Below are 21,060 nucleotides of genomic sequence, written 5' to 3' on the forward strand. Positions count from 1 at the left end.
TTGTGGGCACTGGCTGCGGAAGTGGCCACGCTGTCCGCAGTTGTAGCAGGAGTCAATAGGGAGTTTTCGTAGATCGTTTTCGCCGTCCCGCAAGGCCCTCCGCAATCCGCTACGATAGCGGGAACTCCACAGTCAAGGCTATTGGCGCGCAGGCGCAGTAGCAACTTCTTCGTTGCGGAACGCTTAGCGGAGGGGGCCAACGCGGTCTACGAAAACTCCCTATTCTGCCGCTGGGTTCCCACGTTGCCCCGTTCACTCCCCCGTCGCCGGCTGCCTCTCGGCTCCGCCGGATCATTCCCACGATGCCAGCCGCCTCTCGGCTGCCGCTGGGGCCTTCCGGCCATTTGGAGATCTTGCAGGGGTTCGTGCAGCCGGCTTTCGCCGTCACGGAACTGCAGCCGGCCCCTTTCAAGGTTTCGCGGCACCCGTGGCGGGCTTCCACCCATGTGCGGGCCCTGGGGGGACCAGTCCCAGGCGCCTGGGGCTTCCCTCGGTCAGGAATTTAAGCTGTCGCTAACCCCGCCCGATGCGTAAGCATCGGGATTCTCGTCGGAGGCGAAGGCGCGCTGTCCCTTTCAGGCGGGCGCCGAGTCGGAGGGGCACGGGCGTGGACGCTGCGTTGCTGTGCGGGAGGAACCCATGCGCAGGAGGGTTCGAGGGCGTCTTCCGCTGAAGGCGGCGGCTTGTACTCGTCGCTGGCCAGGAGCATGTCTTGGACGCCGCGCGTACGAGGTCTTCCACGTTGGCAAAGGTGCGTCCATGCAGATACACGTGGAAACGGGGGTGGCATTGGCGGATGATGCGTGCGACCCTCTCCTGGACGTCTTGCATCCAGACCTCCGGTCCACGGCGCTCCTGAAGCAGCTGAAGCAGAAGCTGACTGCTGACCGAGGGTGCCGTCCCGGCCCTTTGCCGGAGCCGGGAGCGTCGTTCTACGCCAGAAGCTTCCGTCCTGGCCCACCCTGGTCTGCTGGACATGTGGTTTCTTCAGCGAGTGCCTCGTCGCTACTCGTCCGCATTCCCGACGGGCCACCTGGCACCGGCATGCCGACCATGTCAGGCCTCGCTCCGGGACCTGGCTTGCACCCTCGGCCGTCGCTTCGGAGGACCAGCCTGCATGGGGACCAACGACAGCACCAGGTGGACCGGAGCCACTCCCAAATCCGGTCCCTGCGGCTCCACCGGATGGAGCGCGACCGGTTCAGGCAGCGCCCAGCGTTGCCACACTTGGCCTGTCGACACCAGTGACCAGGCGGAGTACGCGGCAGCGATGCCACCTGACCGTTACTCGCCGGGGTAACCTTCGTCGTCGACCAGCCAGGACTTTGCACGACCAGACGCCGAGTTGGTGTCGGCCGTGTGCATTTTGTATTTATTTTGTTTTTAAAAACACAAACTGGGGGAGGAGTGTAACAACTATGTAGCACCCCCTCCAGTCCACCCGTCTGTGGCCGCCAGGCTCGGCGGGTAACATTGGTCACCGCGCCAATAAACACCGCGGAGCGTATGCCGCCCCGGTCAGTCATCGTCCACCCTCACAACCAGGCTACGTGTTGTCTTTTCTCGGCGGGTGCTTCGGCCCCCTCGTTCCATGTTCTAGAAGGATCGTGACAGAAATTGATTGCCTTATAAAGAGCATGAAATATTCACTGACCAAAGAAATAAGTAATCTATAAGCAATCACGTTTTGCTACCTGAATGAAATATGAGAGTAGGTTGTCCTTCAACTCGACACCTAATAATTGACGGATATGCCAGATATTTTACCCGTTTCCTTCTCTGTCGCAAACCTATCTTGATGCACCTTACAAAACTAGAAAGGTACTTGTTGAACCATCAAGCGTGTGAAAATTGCTCCAGGGATGCACCAGGTGATGCTGAAATCAGGATTCAGTCAAACATTTGTGTGGTTTAGTTAACATGATTAGCAGCTGTTCCTGAAGCCATGCATATGCAAGCAGGAACACATGAGCTCATGCCAGGTTATTAAATTTCATAGCAAGGCAATGTTCCTAAAGTATCAAGAGGTAACTCACCTGCTGCAGGAACCCTGACGTGAGGCACTTGTGCAGCCAGCCCTGAGAGGGATGCAGAGAGTAAATACAAGATAGGGTTCCATATAAAAAAGATAGATACGCACACAGCCAACTTACCTGCCATAGCGCTGCTTGACCGGGGAATGCGTGGAACGACTCCTTGGTTGGCTGTAAATATATGCCGTGCATTTAGGATGGTTTGTTTCAGATGTAAAAGGCTACATGATGGTCAGCTCACATTTCATTTCCTGGGGATGAGGTCCAAGCAGCCCTGGGTGTGCTATAAATTCAAAAATAACATTTGACATCCACAAAGATTCATACATTCAACGAACTTCCGTCCTGCTGTGGGTGCTGCCTTGCATGTAGAAGCTTGGCATAGTTTCACAGCTTGACAGGGTTCAGCGAGCCCCTCAGTCTCTGGTGCTGTATTAAAAGAAACAGCATCAACAATGTGAGCCAAGTGATTGTTTCCCAACCTTGGAATCGCCATCCCATAGTAGATCAGCATTAAATTTCTTGGAAACCTTACAAACGACCCCCATCGAAGTACAAGATTAGTTAATTTAAACAATGTAGGTGGGCGTGACTTTGAATGAGGTGGCAGACTCTTTCGCAAAAGCCCGACTGCTTTGCAAGCTTGCACACTGCGCATTACAGCAGCGCTTCACCGCTTTGCACCAGTGTTGTAGAAGTAGCAGCTGATATGTGAAAGCAGCTAGGTTAGCTTACGGGCCCGGAACATTTTGAGGCTAGCTCTCTAAAGCCATCAAAGCCAGTGTCACATCTCTAGAACATTAAGCAGCGTTGTCGGTCGTTAGGTTTTCCAGGATGATAGGTTTTCTCTCCCCCGGTCTTGTAAGTTTTATAAACAATGCAACAAATCTGACTAATCAAATCTAATGATTGCAAATCTACCAACTAAACAACCCCTAAACTGACCAAAACAGAATATATGTGCATACTCAGACTACCATGGTCCACGGCTGGATCTTGGCTCCTACTCTGGAGCTCTTCCACTGTTTAATAAGTTTCATTCGTTTAATGAGCATAATAAGAATTGATCATGTTTCTATTGCATAGAATAGGTGCAGACCAGCCACGTTACCCGGGAGTGTCCCCCCAAACAAAATCCTGGCTATATGCCTGGTGCAGACACTGCAGATTGTAAATAGAAACTTTCCCGGTAATACACCAACTTCCAAAACGAAATAGGCAATAAAAAAAAAAAGAAATTGTAAAGGTTTTCCACTCGCACCTAAAGATCTTGGATACCAGGGGTACCTGCTGTGCGCGGACTTGCTCTTGCAGGAACTTGTCCTCCTGCAGTTCCTTGCTTTGGGACTTCCAAAACTTTGCCTTTTTGCGTGCTTCCTGGAGCTCATTGCTGGAAACCAGCGAGTCATCCGAGCTTGACGTGCTGGTGGAAGCAGGCTGCCCTTTGATCTAAACATAATTTTGGAGCATAAAAGTGTATGTTAATGCCAGACCTCTAGGATTGGAGAGGATAACAAGAATTTTAGTCATCCCAAATGTTTTACTCTTTGGTGAAAAGTCGAGGCTGACGTAAATGACAAACGACAAGGAAAGAGAAGGAGAATGTCTCAAAACGAGACATTCTCCAGTCTTCATCTGTCGTTTACCTCAGTCTTGGGTTTTCACCAAAATGTTTAATATACACCAGCTCACTTCCGCCCTTACATTCTGTCCCAAATGCACAATTGCAGCATACTCACGGTAACTCGAACGGTGTTCGCATTTTTTTCGTGGGCCTGGCTCAGCTGGTTGTGAAGGATCGCCTCGTAGCTGTCTCTCTTCACAGCCGCCTGAGTTTTTTTAATCTTTTTTGCTACTTATGAGCGAAATTGATGCAAATAAGTGTTCACTTAGTGTTTGCCGCATTGACACCAATTATAGCACATATACTACAAACTGTGGAGGCTAGGGCTCCCGCGACCCAATAAGGGCGTCAGAGCAAGGCACGTGGCACCAAGTCGCAGGAGCGTGTGTATCACCGAGCCAAATGCGAGGCCCAGAGGATGACGAAATGCTGTATGAGGGAAAAAATAGTCAGAGTGCAGGCAAGCTGGTGTAAGTTGAACATGATTGTAAACCTGAGACTGGGGCAGAAAAGAGAACACAACAGAAGGTAGTAAAAGAGGAGGCAACGTCTGAGACGTTGCCTCCTTTTTTGCTACACAACAGAAGGTAGTAAAACTACCGTCTGTTGTGAAACAGAAGGTGGTAGTAAAACTAACACAACAGAAGGTAGTAGAAGAGGAGGCAACGTTGCCTCCTCTTTTACTACCTTCTGTTGTGTTCTCTTTTCTGCCCCAGTCTCAGGTTTACAATCATGTTCTTTATGAGGGGTAGGGGGAGAGAAGGCCCCAGCAATATGAAAGATTTCGGCCTCCCCCCTGGCTACGTGCCTGAACATCCGTTTTATACGAGTTTCGCCTCGTGCGTATAGCAATTTCGGGTGGAGGTGCACGAGCTCGTGCGTATAGCTCTGCTCAAATCGGAAAGTGAAATGAGGTTGGGGATATTACCTTCTTTCGTTTTTGGGTAGACGTCTCTGTCTCGTCCTTTGAGCTCACCTCTGCGGCCGTTAAAGGAGCTGTGCAACAATTTCAGGGCTTTGCTTAAATAATTGTGGAAGTTGATGCCTGACACTTCTGAACTGAACTACAGAAAACAGATTTTGCCTGAATACCCTAGTTTTATTTTTAAAAATGAAAAAAATATCCAGGTTTTTGCCACCTCTCAACTTGCACATCGTCTTCCGGGTCACGTGCGCAGTGACGTCGATGGGGTAGGCGCGGGGTTCCGGAAAAGTTCTCTCTTTAGAGCCGTCGGTGAGCAGCGAGAACTCATCCGCTCGCGATCGCGTCACCACGTGCTGGCGGGCGCAGCGCGAACAATATGGTGAAAGAACGAAAGTCTCACCGGGTCCGGCCATACCACTGATCTCAGTGACAATTGCTGGATCGCGCTTCCCCGCTTGTTCGCTGCAGCGCGAGTGAAGCCACCTGATGGCAACCTTGCTGGGATACGATTTGCGGTTTTGCTAGCCTTTTGCTGCGGTTTGCCAACGTGCTGTAGACACGTTTTCTACTCGTTCGTCGTCATTCGCCGAAGAAGGTTTTTAAGACTCAGTGCACCGTTGAGACTTGCCGTTGTGAACACGTAGAAAATTTTACGAAAGCGCAGTACCGCAGGAAAAAGGCATAACTCGTCGGAAGCAAGTTTCGCCGGTCTGGCGGCGTGTTCAAAGCTTCCTTGGCACGCCGAAGTGCCGTGTCTCTGTGCCTTCGCACGCTTGGATACCGACCAAGAATCGACGCCGTGTGAATGTGTTTTGCGAGTGCAATGTGCGTGAAGCCGTATGTGCCTCTGGATCAGCGTCTTACTTTACTCTGACGACTGTATACTTGCGGCACTCGCGGTCCGGAAACGAGCTTATTCCAGCGTCCAGTAGCAATGGAATAGGGCGGAAGGTACGTCTTTTTTTCGTCCTTAGACAATTTACAGAATACTGCGCAAAACAGCTCCTCATCACTGATCAGTGGTGGCTCATTATCAACCTACTTAATTGCACTTGACGTTTGAGCGCGGCTCGCCTAATTGTGATTGGTCAACAGATTGCACACGACCATATGGTCTGCGCTTCAAAGATTTTAATTCTCGCCGTCTTGTACTTTTGCCTTCGAAAACCCTCCTTACTCCACAGCTTTGCTCTATTCGTGCTCCCATGTGATCCATTAGAGTAGATTTGGAACATAGCCATGGTTACTAGTGCATAAGAACACGCACAGATCCCCCCCCCCCCCCCCCCTTTATTGATAACAACTCACCAGAACGCTGGACAATCCTGAACTCCGTGGCCGATATATATATAGATGATCTAAAGGCATCTATGCGCGACACACGTTCAGAACTTTGGTGCGGCGTCAATTCTTGATCGGTATCCAAGCGTGGGATGGCACAAAGATTCAGCACTCGGTGTGCCAAGGAAGCTTTGTTCATGCCGCGAGACCGGCGACACTTGCTTTCGATGAGTTGTACCTTTAGATACGTACGGCTTCACGTACATTGCGCTCGCAAAACACATCCACACGGCGTCGATTCTTGGTCGGTATCCAAGCGTGCGAAGGCACAGAGACACGGCACTATGGCGTGCCAAGGAAACTTTGAACACGCCGCCAGACCGGCGAGACTTGCTGTCGACGAGTTGTGCCTTTTTCCTGCGACACTGCACTTTCGTAAAATTTTCCACGTCTTCACAACAGAAGGTATCACACCTCACACGGAATCTTACAGAACTTCTTCGGCGAATGACGACGAACGAGTAGAAAACGTGTTTACGGCACGCTGGAAAGCTGCAGCAAAACGCTGGCAAAACCGCATATCGTATCCCAGCCAGGTTGCGTCCGGTGGCTTCACTTGCGGAAGCGGGAAGCGCGATCCAGCAATTGTCATTGAGATCAGTGGGCCATACCCGTCCGGCCCTGTCCCCCTCCGGCTTCTGGCGGCTGTTCGCGGTAGCAGATAGAGCTGACGGTTTTGTGGACCTAGGATAGATGGCTTCACTAAAACTCTGTATAATAAAAGTTTTGTCGATGATACCAGGTTTTTCACGCATTTATATTTTTGTTGAAACGACAAGATTTATAGAAAAGTTACCTTTTATCGAGCAGGTGTTCGCACAACTTGCTATCTTTCTACAAAACCTCCCATTGATGTCATGCCGCGTGTTTCTCATGGCCGCCGCTCGCGGCTGCAGGTCGGGGAATATTCAAATTTTTGCCTCGCTATTACGTGGCGGAATCGCGACATTTCGATAAAAGGAGGTGTGTTTTCTGTCATTTGTGACAAAGTCAACAATGTCAAAAGTAGAAGATGCCAATTCTTTCAACGTTAAAATCGTTGCATGTTTAATCTTGGCACTGGGACCCTCTTAGGGCATTCGCGCACTTCTTCAGTATCTTCAAAATTGACAGGGCGAAAATACAAGCACCAAAGAGGCCTAATCGCGCCGAGCATAAGAATTACGCATCCGAGTGTTGTTGTTGTTGTTTTTTGGCATGTTTTTTTTCTTTGTCGCTCATGTAACTGCGGCACCACAGACTTCCTGGTATGGGCCCCTCGCCTTGTGTGGTGTCGCAACTCTTTCCGAGTGGAATAAATATTATTATTATTATCATTGACGTGTATCACATGGCGGCGCTTGTCCAGGTCATTCACAAACCGAACCAGCGCGTACGTGAGGGTTCTCGATCCTTATCCAAAAACAAACGTAAAATGACTATATGAAGAAACAAGTACAAGAACCACTAAACACAATATTTAGGAAGTCGAAAGCACTAATACAGACAACGACCGTAACACAACAGGAAAACACAAAAAATGCAGCGAGTTCGGTCAAATCGAGAAGCGAGCTCCGCTCCACCGTCCACAAAGGCTCAGGTACTCAGGGTTGCCAGCTGCTAAACTATTTTCTTCTTCTCCTAGCCTCCTCAGAGCGTTTCTCCGTCCCACGTCGGCTGCATATTTTCGGCCCCGGTTTGAAGCGCAGGGGGCGTGGTCAGTGACGTCACGGACGTCATAATAGCGTTATTTGGTGATTCTTTGTTATTTTGACCTCCGCGACGTCACAATGGTTTATATTTGTTGTTATTTTGACCAAAAGAAATGGCGTGCTTTGCATGTTTTTACACCGGTGGCTAGAGGGAACTTCGGCACGCACTTTATTAGATGAAATTTGGTGACGTCATGACCAATAGGAGCATTATGGAAATAGACGCGGTTTCCTTAGTCCTGTGTTCAATGCCCGGAGAAACATCGTGCCTTGCGAGCCGTCGTCGAGCGAAAGGTGAGTGGTTTGCGTTTTCCTGTGATGTGATCTCTTCGTTCCACGCGTCCGAGCTGTTTCTTCGTTTCAGATCTATTTGGCGCCGCTGCCTACATTGTTGAAGCCTGCACTCACGATTAAAACACGCATCGCGGAAAGCTGAAAGCCCACCGAAGGACCAGCTGGCTGACTTGCAAGCTAAACCAAATTCAACAAAACCATTTGATTCGACGGAATAATGTGCTTGATCTTACATCTCACGTCAACAAAGAACTGCGCTGTCTGTCTTCGTCCCTACATGTTTTATTCTTTCGTGTTTTTCAAATCTTTACCAACCCGCGCCCGATCGAATGCCCCGATCACAACAAATAGTTGGTCGTGCTCCGATGGCCCTAATCATCAGCCGGTAAGGAAGTTACGTCAAGTAACGTCATATTCTGAAACAAATTCCATCACCATCTCTAATTTCACATTCTGGTGCACTTGCAGCTTCCTGCACCTCTGGAGGTTTCCTGCGATCGTACCCTGCATATCATGGACTTTGTCGCCGTACGCGAGTGCTCCCTCAAAGGCGTGGGTTGTGTGCAGAAAAGGCACAGGCCCGAGCACATGACAGTTAAAAGTGCCCTTTTTGCACGAGCACCCGTGCAAAAAGACCATTCTGTGGAGCTACGCCTTTGCACCCGTGCCTTTGCTGCACACAACTTATTAATAACCAAGCCGTTCTCGTTTTTTTTTGTTTGTTTGTTTTTTTGCATATGGGACTGTGAAAGAAGTGTCATTGTTGTTTTCTTCTCAAACAAAACTCAGACGCGAGACAAAAGCAAACAGATAGGAGTCTGCAGATTCACACCTTTTTCTCCCTTGTGCGACAGGTTATAGCTGGTCGCGATTCATCAGAATTTATTTTGAAGCTGATGGTACCACAAGGCATGAAAGAGGTGACTTGCAGCTTTTCCAAGGCAGCAGCAAGACACTACAAGCCTTCGCAGCAACTGGCTAGCCAGTGCCGCTCTGTTCTGAACAGCACTGCGTGCCATGCAGAGGGTTTGTGCAAGCTCTCTGGGTGGCGACGCTAGCCATCGTAAGTGCATTCTATGCAACTTTCTTTTAGGGTATATGTGGCTTGCAGGCCATGTCGTTCATGTGCCACCCTAGGGACAGCAGTGCCAGGGGCAAGGCTGTGCTGATGGTAATCACCACTGCACTGTGTTTTCGTTCAATAACTACTGACAAGGAACCAAGTACTTCCAACAGATTCTCGGTTGTGCTTTGATGAACTCCAGCTCGCTTATGAACAGGTGGATGGCACAGGTGGCCTTTCCTAATGGACTTGATGTCCGTGTTAACAATGCAACCAGACTTCCTTTTAGTTTGTGGCGTTTTTTCCGTTGCGGGTGACTAGCATTGCAGTAGAGAAATATGCAAAATAGTGTAATGTTTGCTTTAGTTATTTAAATTAGTGGCGGGAATAACTGACCTACATTTCCACCGACTGCATTTCTCAGAGGAATAGCCTGGACTAGATAGCTCGCTGCACTATGTCCTTTCTTCTTAGCCTCTACAACTCGGCGTCTTCCCCTGATTGTCTTATGTGGCTGCTTCTGTGTTTGCCTAGGCACTCAGTTGAAATAGTGAAAGCTGTCTGCATTGCACATAACCGCCATGAAAGCCAGTGTGAACGTAGCTGAGATATCCCCCAATATGGGTTCTCTAGCTCGACACAAGTAACGTTCCTACCACTGTCGTGTTCGCAGAAAAGAGACCTGCTTAAAGGGGTACTCCAGCGATTTTCTGAGCGACCCCACCTAACTATATTTTCGAAATCGCCATCTTTTACACTTTCCGGTATGCTATTTACTGTCGCGAAATTCCAAATAATTATTGTGAAATCAGCAAATGAAAATGACGCCAAAACCAAGATTCAAATATACTTGCGTTTTTCATTGCCGTGACGTCACGGCAGGCACGTAGCCAGATTTCGTTTCAGGGGGGCGCCCGCCTATGACCAAGTGCTGTATGAGGAAGTGGGGGGAGGGGAGGTCCCAGCAAAATGGAAGATTTCGGGGTGGGGTCACATGCCCCCCCCCCCTGACTACGTGCCTGAATCACGGGATGGCAGGCTTGCGATTCGAGCGAGCTGTCTAGAAATTAACTATGCTGAGCATTTGTTTCGTGCTGCTGCGCGGGAGCTACCTTCCAAAGCATACTTTTGACAGCATGATACTGTTTGTGATCAGTTGGGAACAAAGTCTACAGCCCAAAGAGTGAACCCCTGCTTTCCCATGACGTCACAATTTCAATGTTGCCAGTAGAGCTTTTCACTTTGAAAAACACGATGATGACCAAAATTGTAAATTCTGTAACTTTGCGAAAGAAAGTTTTTTTGGCCAAATATTTGGGTTACTATTTCACGATGTTTGTTGGTGTGTTAGGCACGTTTTTAGGCAAATCGGGGACAATGAAGAAAATGTCGGAGTACCCCTTTAAATGGGAAGTTTCTATATGGCTGTAGTTAGCAGGTGCTGTTTTCATTAAAAGGTGAGGATTTCGCATTCTGTTTTCAAACATCAAGTTTTTGAATGAGGGTTCTAAACAATTAACTTCCTTTTGCAGTAAATGCCGTATCCTTCAGTTCAGTAATATGTTAAATGTATTAGGTATCGATAAGCCCAGTGTTTTGCTTCTTTATTCATAGTTTGACAACAGCAACATTTTATTTTTCATGGCTCAGAAATGCATACACGAAGACTGCGTTGCAAAGAAATGTCGTGCTGAACATGATACTCCAACTCGTACATAGTTTTATTGGTAGACAATATAACATATTGGATTTCAATATTCATGATACGCTAAAAAGGCACTGAAATCGTAAACCCTCATTGGATCCCCATACGACACATGTGGATCCAATGAGGGTTTATACGGTATGGGATTCCAATGTTTTAGCGTATTATGGATATTGGAACCCCTTACTGTAATATAATAAATGTAATGTATATTGGAATCCCATAAAAAATCCTAATTGTAATACCATGCAGTAAATGTAACGTTTTTTTTTAATATGCAATACATATCGTATTGTAATACAATAAAAATATATTGTTTACCAATATCCATAATACGCTGTTCATATTGCGGTTTCCCAATAGGGTATGGCGACAGTGGCGGCAGCAATTCGAAGACTACCGCTACTCATCAGGCCTCTACGCCGCCAGTTACGAAGTTCGTGTGCGGACACTGCGGTACTGCATGGGACCCAAGGCAATTGACATCCTGAGCTCGCTGCAAGAGGAAGAGCGCCGAGAAGTTCGACGGCTATTTTATCCATCCCGCCAACGAACTGTACGAGAGTGCACGCTTTCATCGGCGCGTCCAACAAGCGGGTGAGTCGGCCGACTCCTTTTTCACAGTTGTGGGAAACTTCGTAAAAAAATGCAACTATCCTTCGTGCGAAGTGGAGGAGCGTTTGATACGGGACCGCTTCGTGGTCGGCCTTCGAGATGTCAAGTTTCAGACAGGCTTTGTCGCAATCCAAGACTGGCACTTGAAGAGGCTTTGATTCAAGTCCGTCAGGCTGAAGATGCCGAGAGGGAGCGGAGGATTCGCAATTCTACCGGAGCTTCGGCGGCATCCGCCGAAGCGAAGGCGATAATCATCGTTGCGGCGAGAGTCACTGGGAACCGCCCACCGAAAACAGCGCGCAACGTTGCCATAGGCAATGCGAGTTCTTCGCCGTGCGGGTTCTGAGGACGTAACTTTCATCCGCGCTCCAGTGTCCTGCAAGCCGAGCACTAGGCAGCAAATGCCACAAGAAGGGCCACTTCGCAGCGGTATGTCGCTCCGGAACAAAGCTCGAGAGGCACACACACTTAAAATTTTTACACCCTTATTCGTGTAAATGGCTCGTCCTCTGGCTAACGCCTTTATTCGTGTAAGGGTATTAGCCGCCGGAGGTGGTGAAAATCGTGTTAACTGCTAACACCCTAAAAACAATATGGCGGCCAGTATGCGACAGGCGATACGAGCCTGGCGAGCCGTACGCGGCTTCTCGCCGGAGCAAGAGCATACGGCTCGCACGCTCGTTTGGTGTCATCTGTAGGCGCAAAAAACTTTCCAAACATCTCTATGTCCAAGCGCCAACACCGCTAATAATACGAGTAAGGCCGAAACCGCTGGAGACTGAACAGCCGAGACTGTCGCCGAAGTCTCGCTCGGCCTGCTCGATGCCGGTCGCATTTTCATCGCATCAGAAGCGTTTATAAAGAAGGGATAGCTTTACAAAACACTGACAGGCTGGCTTTATTGAACAAAACGCCCACTTGCCGTGGACGACAAGTTGACAACGAATCGCTCCGACACCCTCTGTCGACAGCGGCTAGGAGGTATCGCACTCCCGCTCCGTGTGGCTCTCGATTAACTATTGCCTGTGCTCACCTCTGTTACGTGCGTTATCCACTCATGAACGCTTGTGCGTGAACAGCGGCATTCAGCACCTAGAACACGCGCTGGGGAAGCCGCCTAACCTCCTTTTGTTGCAATCAGGCAGCATAACACGACGACACAGCTACCAGCGGAACCGAACTCGGAGCGATCAACACGACGGATGGACTAATGGCATCCAGCCCTCTAATAATTATAGACCACCAACCGGCACACTTTTCAAATTGGGCGGCGACAACCCCCATCTAGCGACGAAAAAAAAAAGTGATCAACATTTGAAAAAAGAAAACAGCAGATTTTTGCTGCCCACCGCGCGGTTACATTCACTTACGACGTGGACATACACACAACACTGTACATACACAAGGGCACACAAGCACTGATCAATTGCACAATACACAACAAATAGTACATACATCCTACTTTTTTTTTTTTCTTTATTGCCGTTTTTACAAGTCACTCACTGCGTACATGTCTGAGGTAGTAAAACAGCAGAAATGACAGTGTTACTTTCTACCAGCCGGCCTTTGGGCTAGTAGAATAAATTAAAATGATTTCAAATGCCTAACGGTTTCCGCACATTGAATCCAATCTGGCACGCAGCTCTGTGCCTTGTGTACTTCTACAATCAAGGCAAGACTCTCGCCGAAATATTCCCGAGCCTCACGCGCGTCGATATCGGCATGGCGCGTAGCCATCCGAGACCGCCAAATACTATGCAGGCCCAGTAACATAATCATATCAAAGGGCACGCCGTCCTCGTTTTCAACTGGAAGGTATCTAATTCCCTGCATGTCTAACGGAAAATCCTTCTTCAGGGCGCGTTGGAGGACATCCCAGAAGAAGACGCCATCCCAGCACTCCAGGAATACATGCTCGATTGTCTCGGGCTTTTTACACAAAAAACAGTGGTCGCCCCACGGGACGAATAGTCCCTTTTCTTTCATCCATGTCTTTACAGTTAAGGTGCCGGTGTGTAATTTGAAAAAGAATGACTTAACACCAGGCGGGACGAGCATTCTCTTAACGCGCTTTAAGACATCCTGTCCCGGGCCCGCACAATACAAGCTTCTATACAAAGGTACGGGAAAGAAAACGCCACATAGATCTCTATACAACTTTTTTCTGGATACTTGGCTCAAATACTCAAAAGAAAACCTGGCTGCCAAAAATTTACTTGAAAAGACAACTTCCTTGAGATATCCGTGGATGCCGCCTGGCACCCATGCCGAGGAAACGATAAACTCAGGCATATGTCTGCACAGTCTTACCTGGTAGGCTGTTCGTAGAAACGGGTCACTGACATCCCGAAAGTAAATAAAACGATTCACAACTTGGCGCAAAAATAAATGTGACAATCCTAGTCCACCATCGCGGACGCGCCGAAAGATGTTCATACGACTCGTCCGTTCAAATGACGAGCCCCAAATAAAAACAGCAAAGACGCGGTGAATTTTTTGAACATTAACTCGGGAGCAATGCAATACCTGTAGCACGTACCACAGTTTGCTAACAAGAAACAAATTGCACACTGTGGCACGGGCAAAAATAGACAATTCCCAACCTCTCCAGCCCTCCACTCTCTCGCGCAGTTCTAGCGCCCGCCTGCGCCAATAAGGCTCACTGTCGCTGTAATTCTCCAGAGGTACGCCCAAATAGTTCACAGGAGTTGTTGACCACCTTATATTTTGAAACACACTGGGAGTGGAAAACCAGCGACCATGCCAAAAACCCAAACACTTATCCCAGTTCACAGCACTTCCACCAACAGCACAAAAACGTTTAACTATGTTCACAACTTCAACTATGCTTTCTTGATTCGTGCAAAACACAGCGATATCGTCAGCGTAAGCTAAAATACGTACTTCAGATGCAAAAAGATTAAACCCGCGGATACTGTTGCTTCTAATGATGCTCAAGCAAAACGATTCTATGCAAATGCAAAAAAGGAGAGGTGAAAGAGGACATCCTTGGCGTACGGAACGCTCTACTTTGATGCGCTTTCCGACCGACCGATTTACTATAAGACTGGTGGTACAACCGCTGTACGCCATTCGCACACCTTCTCGTAAAACTGAACCGACATTTACATGGTCTAAAACAGTTAACATAAGATCATGCGGTACCCGATCGAAAGCTTTTTCGAGGTCAATTTGTAGCATGGCTACACCCCTATTCATGACATCACTACACTCCAGCACATTCCGAGCCTTTTGAATATTTGTAAAAATAGTTCTTCCCTTTATCCCGCACGTTTGGTGGGGACCAACTAGTTCTGTTATTACCGATTGCAGTCGTCTGGCCAGAATTTTCATTAGTACTTTATAGTCGATATTAGTTAAACTTATGGGGCGATAAGCTGTGACCTGTCTTAGTTTGATTTCGTCTTCTGTTTTGGGAATCAACACAGTGTGCGACGACAAAAACGTAGGTGGTAGGACATTTAGTTCAAATGATTCGTTGAAAACGTTAGTTAAGATAGGCGAAATCTCATGTTTAAACGCCTTATAAAATGCGGCGCTTAGCCCGTCAGGACCCGGGGACTTTCCCGGGTTCAGTGCCTCGATTGCTATTTTAACCTCCTCGTCTGTGAAGGGTTCCTCCAATACTTCCCTTGTTCCGTCGTCAAGACGGGGCATACATGACAAAAATTCATTTTTAAAACACTCTGTCTGAACAGAGGTATGAGCAAACAGCGTACTGTAATAGTCATAAAAGGCACGCTCTATCTCTGACCCTTCCCTGCTAACTACCCCACCATATTCTATTTCAACTATCTCGTTTCGGCGCGCGTTCCTTTTTTCAAGGCCTAGGGCACGCTTAGTGGGCGTCTCCCCAGCCATCAGCCTACCAGCCCGCGCTCGAACCAAAGCTCCGCGATAACGCTCTCTGTCTATAAGTTCAAGCTTTGCCTTCAAAGTACAGATGTCATCTCTGAATGTACCCGGCATTTTGCCATCTTCCCTAATCAGCGTTTGCAAGCTGCATCGCAGCAACGTTTCGTTTCTTTTCTCTTCATTTTGAATTGCGCTCGCTCTTTCTAGTGCTTTTATCTTTATTTCCTGCTTAAAAAGTTCCCATTTCTTCCCATATTCCGATTTTTGCCCATTCTCTACTTTATCCAAAGAAGCCTGCACTTGGGCTCTAAAAACTTCGTCCTCCAAAAGCTTGGAGTTGAATTTCCATAACTCCCAGCTAAACGAATTTTTCTTTTCCTTGTGACCATTAATGCAAGCAGAAACCAGACAATGATCGCTGAAAGACACCGCGCGTACACTGTACTCGCAACACAAAGGAAGCAGCTCCAACGAAACATACAGTCTATCCAAGCGGGCATGACTCGACCCTTGAAAATGGGTAAACTTCACCTCCCGCCCGCTTCTGAGGCATTCACCGACGTCGTCGAGGCCACACTCATTAACTATGGCACTCAGACTCGCGGTGCTCGAATCACTATAGGCAGTGGAACTGGTCTTGTCGCCCGAAGAACAAACACAATTAAAATCCCCCAGAAAAATAAGAAGCCGATCGCAGTTGCAGTAATGGCGAATGCCGTCAAAAAAGATGCGCCTTTCTTCAACTCTAGTTGGGGCATACACACAGATAACACGCCATTCGAAGGAAGAAAAACTTAAATCACACACTACAAAACGGCCCGACGCGCACGAAGTCACGGACTGAACTGTAGCTCCTAAGCAATGACGTATAAGCAAAAAACACCCTGCCGACGTACCCACCGCATGGCTGACACAGACGTCGTATCGCGCCGTAAAGAGCCTTACCATAATGTCAGTCTGCTCCACGCTCTCTATTTTAGTCTCCTGCACGGCGACAATGTCCAGGTCATGCTCCGTCACGAGGCGGTAAAGTTGGTTCTGTCTCCGCCTCGCTGAGAGCCCACGTACGTTTAAGGTCGCAAATCGCAATGGCCTTTCTAACGTCACCATCGACTAGTAGAGGGTGGACATACGACGCTACACGTGTTAAACAAACAGCAAAGCATAATCCGTGGATTACTCGTGAAATAATTCACCACAAGCGTAAGATAAGGCGAATGAGGAAAGCAAAGAATAAAAAACGTGAGGTCATTGAAGAGATTACTAGAACAATGAAACGATTACTGAAGGAAGCGAAAGAAAGATTCTTTGGGGTCACCCTACACGACTTTCTGAAAAGTTCGCCGGGAAAATTCTGGAGGTATTTAAGCAATAAAAAAGAGCAAATCGAGCAGATTATTGTAGATGATGTGGTAGTCACGGAAGGTAAAGAGATTGCAAACAAATTTAATGAATTCCTTCAATCGGTTTTTACGAAGGATGATCAACAAAGCAGGATCCCAATATCTACCAGCGCGACGCCACCTCAGATGACAGAGCTGATCATAACGCAAAATGGAATTTTTGATAGATTGTTACATCTTGATCCGAAAAAGGCTCATGGACCAGATAAGATCCCCGGAGAATTTCTAAGAAAATATGCTGAATGGTTGTCATTCTACCTTGAAACGATTTTTAATAAGTCCCTGGAAACAAGCACTCTTCCTTGTGACTGGTTAAGGGCGAAAGTGGTACCGATATTTAAAAGTGGCAATCGTCTGCAGATAAATAATTACCGTCCAGTGTCTTTAACTAGCAGCTGCTGCAAAGTGATGGAGCATATAGTTGCAAAACATATAATACAATTCTTGGATAGCAACTCTTTTCTCTATCCGAGACAGCATGGCTTCAGGGCAGGTTTATCAACAACGACGCAACTTGTAGAAACTTTTCACGACTTTGCTTCTGCCATGAATTCGAAGCAACAAATTGATGTCATAAGCATAGATTTTTCAAAGGCATTTGATCGCGTTTCGCATAGAAAATTACTGACTAAACTTAAGATGTTTGGACTAAATGAAAACATCACAAGTTGGATTCAGGCTTATTTCAGAAATAGATCACAGACGGTTGAAGTTCGAGATGCCCCTTCATACTCATTATCGGTAACTTCAGGCGTACCACAAGGGTCCGTATTGGGACCATTGTTGTTTCTTTTATATATTAATGATATCTCTACGGTCATTAAACCGCCAGTACAAATAAACTTGTTTGCAGATGATTGCTTAGTTTACTCACCAATTAAGACATCCGAAGACCAGGCAGCATTAAATGATAGTTTGGACTACATCAAACAGTGGTGTTTCCAATGGCAAATGGAAATTAACTTCAAAAAGTCATCCTATTCTCACGTCACTAATAAGAAGAATGTATCTCTGTTTCAGTATCACATTGGGAATGTAGAACTAACAAAAGCAGAAACTTTCAAGTATTTGGGGGTAACGATAAGCCAAAACTTAAAATGGCAGCCACATATCATCAATATCTGCGCAGCTGCGTATAGGAAATTATGTATGCTTAGAAATAAACTTAAAAATAGCAATGAAGAAATAAAACTTACGGCCTACAAAACTCTAATACGACCCACTCTAGAATATGCCTCTGTCGTTTGGGACCCCGCAACCAAGACTGACATAGACAGGCTCGAGAAAATACAGAGGAAGGCTGCACGTTTCATAACTTCAAATTACAAATCAACGTCCTCTGTGACAGAAATGTTGAGTGCCTGCAGGCTTGAACCCTTAGCGCGGTTAGGAGAAAAATTGCACGCCTAAAGTTTTTGTTTTTGATTTATCATGGACAAGTAAAGATCAACCGAGACACTTATCTTAGAAACATAACCAATAGATCAGCTAGATTAAATCATTCCAAAGCATTGCAGTCGTATCTGCCCAGAATCGATGTTTTCAAGTATTCCTTTTTTGCAAATACAATTAACGATTGGAATAAGCTTCCCGAACATATCGTAAGTCACGACGATGTTTCAGTGTTCGAAGACGCCGTTAGACTTTTTTACTCTGTTTAAAGAGTGAGCATATTGCCTGGTGTTAATTTGTCTTTTTTTTTCTCTCTTTTTGGGGTTAAATATGCATATATTACGTGATACTTTAAATATTGTACTGCTTTTCTTTTGTATATAGTGTTTTTGTACACGGCACGTGCCCTCAGTTATTAGTTATTGGTGATAATTTTTGTCAGTATATTGTCATTGTTAATTTTATTATCACTTTTTACGTGCATTTAGTGCTCTTGTTTTCTATTTTGCGCTCTCGGCGCGTTTTGTATTTAATCTTGTAACCACTTTATTGTTCGTAGCTCTGTTGGAGGTATGAGTCATATTCTTTTTTGTGTGTGTGTGTGTGTTTTTGTTGTTGTTTTTTCCTCCCTGCCACGGCCCTACGGGCTAGCAGTATGTACAAATAAATAAATAAATAAATACCCATATCAGCCAGCGTCGTGCCGAGCGTTCCAATTCAGCTGTCGGTTACGTAGCCTGCCCGTCACCGCGTGTAAGCGACGACGAACGGGCTTTGCTAGCGACACGTTTCCCCCTCCCACCGACGGTCTTCCACTGCTTGTCCAGCTGGCTGAGCTGCTGCTCCTGCGATGCGCCGCTGACCTCGTCATGTCGACGCTTTGCCGCCGCCACGTCAAAGTCCATCTGGTCCTTCTCCGAGGGAGGGCCGTCCTCTCCTCGTGCGGGAACGGGGTCCCCGACCTTGACGATGGCCTTGGTCACCGGCTCCTGTTGGGCAGCCGAAACGGAGGACGCCCGTTTCGGGAGCTCCTCGGGCTCGCGACTTTCCACAGCAACAGCAACGGCTTTTCTCGGAACTTCGGCCTTGACCTCTGTGGCCTCCGAGGCCGCGGCACGTTCCGCTTCTTCCTCGTCCATGAGGAGCTCGTTGTTGTCTCCTCCGTCGGTGCCTTTTCCAACTGCCCGAGCGTACGACCGGGTGCAATCGGCCTGCACGTGCCCGAAGGCACGGCATTCGCTGCACCTGGGGACTCGGCAGTCCTTCCGGATATGCCCCGTGGTGTAGCATCTGAGACAGATCGGCGGGCGGCCGGGGACTACCACGAGAACATTGCCGCCGCCGAGGCGTAGCTGGTGCGGGATGCGGTCTAGCGTGACACCATCGCGCAGCACCAAGCGGACGAGACGGGTCGTCGACTCGGCGTGCTCGAAGCCCGGGACCCTCCACTTTTCGCTGGTCACCTCCTTCACGACGCCAAACTCCGCAAAAGCTCGGCGTATGGCGTCACTGGTAACGTCGAAAGACACCCAGTGCAGTTTCACGCGAAGCTCGTGCCTTACGGGGTCGATGACAAGGCACGTCTTCTCCTTAATGATGAGCTGCCCGGCTTCGAGAAGCTTCTTTTTCGCCTCGTCCGACCGCATGTTGAGGAGCCACACGTGCGACATTTGGTACGCACCTATGGTTCCCACGTCCTGGATGACTCCGGCGTTGTTCAGCGGCTGCCGAAAGTCCTCGATCTTGTAGGGTCGACCGGCGATGTCGCAGTGCAGAATCACTGCACGCTTCATCGCCTCTCCGGAAGGCAGCGAAGGCAAAACAATACGATAGTCCGAAATGGCAGCCATATTGCCGATAACCGAGTCACCGCGGCCCGAGGGGGCCGTTGTCGCAGCTCCGTGGGAGCCAGCCATTCCTACGTCCGTACTCGACGAGCGCCGGAGAAAGAATGAACCCGACACTCCTGACATACATCCTACTTATACAAACCAACAAGTGCCCCGAGCGGTATATATGCCCTCCTATTTCGCGCATCGGTTAGCCCGGTGACCACGCTGGTCTTAATCAAGGTATGAAAAGATTACGCCAATTTTATTTTTCAATAATATTTTTTCTGCATTTGTCTTAGGTAGGTACACATATCCCTTAATAACTTCTTACAGCATAATGTATTATAATGATACGCGCCTAACTTCTAGTAACTCAACGTGAGTGACGAGAAAAAAAAATCGTGTGAATTCTGTCTGGCAACCACATTCGCGGCCTGGTTGCTATGGCGACGCTGTCGGTACGCGCGCCGGCAGCCGTCCAGCTGGTTCGGCCGTTCGGCTACGGCAGAGTGCGCGAGTCCACGGTGAACGCCGCGAACGCAATCGAGAAAACAAAGCGTCGACTACTGAAGCTGTACGTAATCTAGTTTCCGCCCGTTCGCTGCCGAATTCTTCGTAGTCTTCTTCCGCCCGCTCGAAAGGGAGCAGCCTACCAGTCCGATTACCGCCGTGGCTTCAGTGGCTTCATCTTCGGAGGGAACTGTCAACTAAATTAGTTCCAAAACGCGGGTGCAACAGGCAGCGCAACGTGGCGCGGTCCACGCACAAAGTCGGTAAGTAAACAAAACACTCAATGCCGTTCCATTCTTTTTTTTTTTTTTTCTCTACGGGGGCGCGCGGTGTTTCTGGGTGGCTCAAGGTATGGGAAAGCAACCGGAAAAATCGCCGCCTGATCGACCATGGGGTGAAAATTTCAAGGCGTATCGTATGCAAACGACAGCGTTTGCCGGTGGAAGACTCGGTCGTTTGTGGCGAACGCATTTTTAGTATTTTTAAGGATGTTCTAGCTGCAAAAGAAAGGAGCGCCTTGAAGTTTCACAAGGTAAAATACACTGCTGAGGAAACGACGCCCCTTTGCGTGCAGGCGCCGATTTTTCCGGCAGAGTTTAGCGCGCTGTGAAATGCAGTGTGCATTTAGGGAGAGTTTTGGCATAATATAATGTTGCTCATTGGAAATAAAAAAAAGAAATGCTGGCATCATATGTTTACAGACTCTTAGTTATTTTTGGAATCTTAAGTACCCTTTTTGTGGCAGGTATTGGACGC

At 48.0% G+C, this 21,060-nt stretch overlaps 1 protein-coding gene across 1 annotated transcript; it reads right to left on the minus strand.

Moving 5' to 3' along the window:
* Positions 1-18,663: 18,663 nt before the first annotated feature.
* Positions 18,664-19,842, minus strand: LOC121836021. Its single transcript, XM_042290640.1, has one exon. The coding sequence runs from the start codon at positions 19,810-19,812 to the stop codon at positions 18,691-18,693; it is 1,122 nt and encodes a 373-aa protein (XP_042146574.1). The 5' UTR covers positions 19,813-19,842; the 3' UTR covers positions 18,664-18,690.
* Positions 19,843-21,060: the final 1,218 nt, after the last annotated feature.

Source organism: Ixodes scapularis, unplaced genomic scaffold (genome assembly GCF_016920785.2).
Source record: "Ixodes scapularis isolate PalLabHiFi unplaced genomic scaffold, ASM1692078v2 PGA_scaffold1__304_contigs__length_218370807, whole genome shotgun sequence".
Taxonomy (NCBI): Eukaryota; Metazoa; Arthropoda; class Arachnida; order Ixodida; family Ixodidae; genus Ixodes; species Ixodes scapularis.